Raw genomic sequence first — 5,880 nt, forward strand, 5'->3', positions numbered from 1 at the left:
TTGAAATGGATGTATCAAACTACATGAGCATGTATTAGCAAAAAATGCCAAAACTCCAAATCGATTAAAAAATGTCACAAAGCTCCAACAATTCTTGGGATGCATAAATTGGATCAATTGGAACATCCCTTACCTAGCTACCCTCACAAAGAAAATTAGGACGCTTCTGCAGAAAAACAATTCAAACAGACGAGGTGGAGTGACATCATTACTTAGGTCATAAAAGAGGTAGGAGATATTACCTTCTACAATGGGCAGCTGACTCCTCCCACGTGTCATTCTCTCCTTCTTAAGGGTAGCGTGCGATGGGTAGCTCGAGAGGGGAGAGAGAGAGAGAGAGAGAGAGAGAGAGAGAGAGAGAGAGAGCGAGCTTGTCTTGCTACATTAAAAAATACCAAGATTTGACTTTTCTCTTTAATTCCTTCAAATTTAAGGTATGAGAAGGAAACATTACACTGTGACTGCAAACAGTCCCACGCTTCGCAACTGGAGTTGCCAAAAAATACATATGAGGCGTGTGGCATCGCAGCTCGAGCCCACCCTCGTAGCAGAAGAGACGTGCGATGGCGGTCGCCTTTATGGAACGGTGTGTAAGAACCGCTGTTCTGTACACACACACACACACACGCACACATCTCAGCACAGCTGGTTTTATGTTCACAGAGCACCGCCTAGAAAGCAGCAGTAAAGGCTACACAAGCAAACATGGAGTGGAAGAGAATGAGTCTTTCTTTTGTGAGCTCAATCAAAGAATGTGCTAAGAACGAGGATTTGTGCCGAGGCAGGAGGATACATGCTGATATTCGTGATAGTGGGTTTCTTCAAAAGGACGCATACTTAGGGAACATGTTGGTCAGCATGTATGCCAAGTGTGGTGCACCGTTCAGGGCACAACAAGTCTTTGACGAGCTTCCTGTGCGAGACATCGTCTCTTGGAACACACTGATTGCAGGATATGCGCAACAGGGGCAGGGCGAGGAAGCTCTCGGCTGTTTTAAGCAGATGAGAAAGGAGGGCCTCTCTCCAGATGCAATCACCTACACATGCATCTTGAAGGCATGTGGCTCTACTCAAGATGCTGAGGTGGGCACAACAATTCATAATGATATTGTTAGTCAGGGGCTGTTGCAAAAAAATGTCGTGCTTGGCAATGCCTTGGTCGATATGTATGCCAAATGTGGTGCACTTGAGAAAGCACAAAAGGTGCTTGAAGAGCTTCCTGTCCGGAACGTCGTCTCTTGGAATGCATTGATTGGGGGATATGCGCAACAGGAGCAGGGTCAGAAAGCTCTAGGCTGTTTCCAGTTGATGCAAAGCGAGGGCCTCTTGCCAGATGCAATCACCTACGCGTGCATCTTGAAGGCATGTGGCTCTATGCAAGATGCTGATATGGGCATAAAAATTCACGCTGATATTGTTAATCAAGGGGTGTTGAAAAAAGATTTCGTGCTTGGCACTGCCTTGGTTGACATGTATGCGAAATGTGGTTTACTTGAGAAAGCACAAAGAGTGCTTGAGGAGCTTCGTGTCCGGGATGTCGTCTCTTGGAGTGCATTGATTGCAGGATACATGCAACAGGAGCAGGGCCAGAAAGCACTAGGCTGTTTTCAGCAGATGCGAAGTGAGGGCGTCTCTCCAAATGCAATCACCTACACGTGCATCTTGAAGGCATGTGGCTCTACGCAAGATGTTGATATGGGCGCAAAAATTCACAATAATATTGTTAGTCAGGGGCTGTTGCAAAAAAATGTCGTGCTTGGCAATCTCTTGGTTGATATGTATGCCAAATGTGGTGCACTGCAGAAAGCACAAAAAGTCCTTGAGCAGCTTCCTGTCCGAAATGTGGACTCTTGGAATGCATTGATTGCAGGATACGTGCAACATGGGCAGTCTCAGGAAGCTCTAGGCTGTTTTCAGCAGATGCAAAGCGAGGGCCTCTCTCCAGATGCAATCACCTACGCATGCGTCTTGAACGCATGTGGTTCTACGCAAGATGCTGATATGGGCACAAAAATTCACGATGATATTGTTAGTCAGGAGCTGTTGCAAAAAAGTGTCGTGCTTGGCACTGCCTTGGTCGATATGTATGCCAAATGTGATGCACTTCAGAAAGCACAACAAGTGCTTGAGGAGCTCCCTTGCCGGAACGCCGTCTCTTGGAATGCATTGATCGCGGGATATGCACAACAAGAGCAGGGCCAGAAAGCTCTAGGCTGTTTTCAGCGGATGCAAAGCGAGGGCCTCTCTCCGGATGCAATCACCTACGTGTGCATCCTGAAGGCATGTGGCTCTATGCAAGATGCTGATATGGGCACAAAAATTCATGATGATATTGTTAGTCAGGGGCTGTTGCAAAAAAATGTCGTGCTTGGCACTGCCTTGGTCAATATGTATGTCAAATGTGGTGCACTTCAGAAAGCACAAAAAGTGCTGGAGGAGCTTCCTGTCCGGAATGTCGTCTCTTGGAATGCAATGATTACGGGATACGTGGAGCAGGATCAGGGCCAGAAAGCTCTAGGCTGTTTTCAGCGGATGCAAAGTGAGAGCCTCTCTCCAGATGCAATCACCTACGCGTGCATCTTGAAGGCATGTAGCTCTACACAAGATGCTGATATAGGCACAAAAATTCATGATGATATAGTTAGTCAGGGGCTGTTGCAAAAGAATGCCATGCTTGGCACTGCCTTGGTTGATATGTATGCCAAATGTGGTGCACTTGAGAAAGCACAAAGAGTGCTCGAGGAGCTTCGTGTCCGGGACGTCGTCTCTTGGAGTGCACTGATAGCGGGATACACACAAGAGAAGCAGGGCCAGAAAGCTTTAGCCTGTTTTCAACGGATGCGAAGCGAGGGTGTCTCTCCAAATGCAATCACCTACGCATGCATCTTGAAGGCATGTGGCTCTATGCAAGATGCTGAAATGGGCATTAAAATTCATGACGATATTGTTAGTCAGGGGATATTGAAAAATGATGCCGTGCTCGGCAATGCCTTGATTGACATGTACTCGAAATGTGGTTTACTTCAGAAAGCACAAAGAGTGCTTAAGGAGCTTCGTGTCCGGGATGTCATCTCTTGGAGTGCATTGATTACAGGATATGCGCAACAGGAGCAAGGCCAGAAAGCTCTAGGCTGTTTTCAGCAGATGCGAAGCGAGGGCATCTCTCCAAATGCAATCACTTACCCGAGCATCTTGAAGGCATGTGGCTCTATGCAAGATGCTGATATGGGCATAAAAATTCACGATGATATTGTTAGTCAGGGGCTGTTGCAAAAAAATGTCGTGCTTGGCAATGCCTTGGTTGATATGTACGCCAAATGTGGTGCACTCCATAAAGCACAAAAAGTGCTTGAGGAGCTTCCTATCCGGAACGTGGACTCTTGGAATGCATTGATCACGGGATACATGCAACAGGGGCAGTCCCAGGAAGCTCTAGGCTGTTTTCAGCGGATGCAAAGTGAGGGCATCTCTCCAGATGCAATCACCTACGCATGCATCTTGAAGGCATGTGGCTCTATGCAAGATGCTGATAAGGGCATAAAAATTCACTCTGATATTGTTGGCCAAGGGCTCTTGAAAAAAGATGTCGTGCTTGGCAATGCCTTGGTTGACATGTTAGCTAAATTTGGTGCACTTCACAAAGCACAAAAACTGTTTGAGGAGCTACCTGTCCGGAATGTGGACTCTTGGAATGCATTGATTGTAGGATACGCCGAACAAGGGCAGGACAAGGAAGCTCTGGGTTGTTTTCAACGGATGCAAAGCGAGTGCATCTCTCCAAATTCAGTCACCTATACTTTCGTCTTGAAGGCTATGCTTACATCTTAAAAGCATTTGGCATTACGCAAGAGGCTGACATTCATGGTGAGATTCTGAAATTAAGCTAGAGAGGATCCACTTCTCAATGGTCGAATTTCCAATTCACAAAGCTTGTCACTCAAGTGCTGCCTAAATATGGATGAAACAAACACAAGGGGCAAGCAAGCAACTCACCATACAGATTGGTTAGAAACTATTAGATGGTAGTAGTTCAATGTTGGTACCACCCGTAACATAGAACTAATGTGCCATGATTACTCGTAAGAACGATACAATTCAAGTCGAATTCATGAGGTAAATTGCCATTGATTATACTTGGAAGGGAAGGGTAATAATGTACGTGCACTTTTTGTTGACAATTGATCCCAAAGCATGCGTGTACAAGCTGTCCAAACCTCAGAAGAATGAAAAATTAAGTTAGTAGATGTTGCTAGTAGTAAAAATTATACAGCCATGGGTTCTAAAGATCACGATCAATGAATGCATAATGTGCTCGCATGTTGAGCTTGCAAAAAAAAGGAAAGAACCCTTACATATGTATGGTGCGGATGTGGCACAGTCCTCACCCATTTGTTATTGACCGTAGGGAATGTGCCCTTTCCTAGTATACTTGTATTTTCCTCAAGCGATGAAGGGTTACAATACGTTTCTCCTCCACTGTGGAAGAGTCACATTTGTTTCTCCTCGAGCATAGGAGGGTATCTTTTGGATTCACACTTCATGAAAAAGAGATTCATTACATTCAAGTTTTATGAAATGGTTGAATCAAGACGATCTTGGTACGAAATGGTATGTGGATACAAATATTGTATCTTGGGTAGCCTGCTTTTGAGATCATTATTGTGTACAATTATTGCTCCGATAGTCTCCCATTTGCACTTGTCTGTATCGCACTTGTTTCATACTTCCCGTTTGTCACATCGGTGCTTCTATCCAGTCTCCTTGAACTTTTCTTACTATCTAATCATGTAGATTCTCTCTCTCAATAGGTAGTATGAGGACTCTTGGAGGACGGCATGTTTCACAATGTTTTACTCGATATGTATGTGAAATTTGGTCCCATCGTGCAACATGGACATCCTCTTTGGGATGTCGCTTTGAGGGTGATGATTGCAAACATGCCCTATATGAAGGCTGTGGTTGTGAAGTCCATCTTTGGGTTGTTTTACCTTGATACAAAGGGAAGGCCTTTCTCCAAATATACTCAAGAAAGATGCAAGTAGTTTTCAAAACCTAGCCACATCAGTGTAGCTTCTCCAAGACTTTGCACATGAGGAAGAGCACCCCTTTGCGTACATGTTCACAAGTGCATTGCCTACAACCATATCATGCTTCAACAAGCCTAGCCCCTACCTTGAAAATTCATGATGAATTTGCTTTACCTTGTCAAAGGAACCAATCATTGCACAAGATTTCCGAATGCCCAAATAAAGCCACTATCTTTTTGGAACTCACCACACTCATAGACCTAGTAACCAGGGCATCTTTATAAACTTTCTCAACTCATCCTCCTTTATAAAGTTGACAATGATGTAACCTAGTACCCTCGGACGTATCTTTGTTCTTGAAACATGCCCACATTAAGGAGGAGCATGTGCATATGAGAGATACAAAAAAATATATGGACTTGTAGAAGGTGGGAGCATGCCTTAGTTGAGCTCCAGTAACAATCATTAGCATATAGTAATTACTGGATAGATTTACCACCGTAATTGTACAATGTACGATCAGTTAGAGCTAGCCCGTGTATCTATAAATAGGACCCACTACTTTATCTTGTTGGCATGATGTTAGAGTTTAGAAATACCCTCTTGTAATCGTTGAACATTTGCTCTGAGCATCATATAGCTCTTTCGTAGCTTTGTCTGATGCCAGTTGGACAATTTCTAGTATTTAAATACATATCAATTCCAATCTCTTGCCTTCATAATTCCATTTCAGTTTTTGTCTGGTTTGTTTGCTATCTGAAGTTTAAACTTGAAGTCTAAATATCTGAGCTGATCTGATTAACTCCAAGTCTCTAACCTAGAATATCTATCAGAAGTGACCAATTCATTCCAT

The 5,880-nt window shown here is 44.1% G+C and overlaps 1 protein-coding gene across 1 annotated transcript; it reads left to right on the top strand.

Moving 5' to 3' along the window:
- The first annotated feature begins 456 nt into the window (after positions 1 to 456).
- Positions 457 to 4,656, top strand: LOC147460995 (pentatricopeptide repeat-containing protein At2g39620-like). The gene has a single exon (XM_086508654.1). It carries the CDS (start codon positions 706 to 708, stop codon positions 3,826 to 3,828), a length of 3,123 nt encoding a protein of 1,040 aa, XP_086364780.1. The 5' UTR covers positions 457 to 705; the 3' UTR covers positions 3,829 to 4,656.
- The last annotated feature ends 1,224 nt before the right edge of the window (positions 4,657 to 5,880 follow it).

Source organism: Adiantum capillus-veneris, chromosome 3 (assembly GCF_014529385.1).
Source record: "Adiantum capillus-veneris isolate H3 chromosome 3, ASM1452938v2, whole genome shotgun sequence".
NCBI classification, from domain to species: domain Eukaryota; kingdom Viridiplantae; phylum Streptophyta; class Polypodiopsida; order Polypodiales; family Pteridaceae; genus Adiantum; species Adiantum capillus-veneris.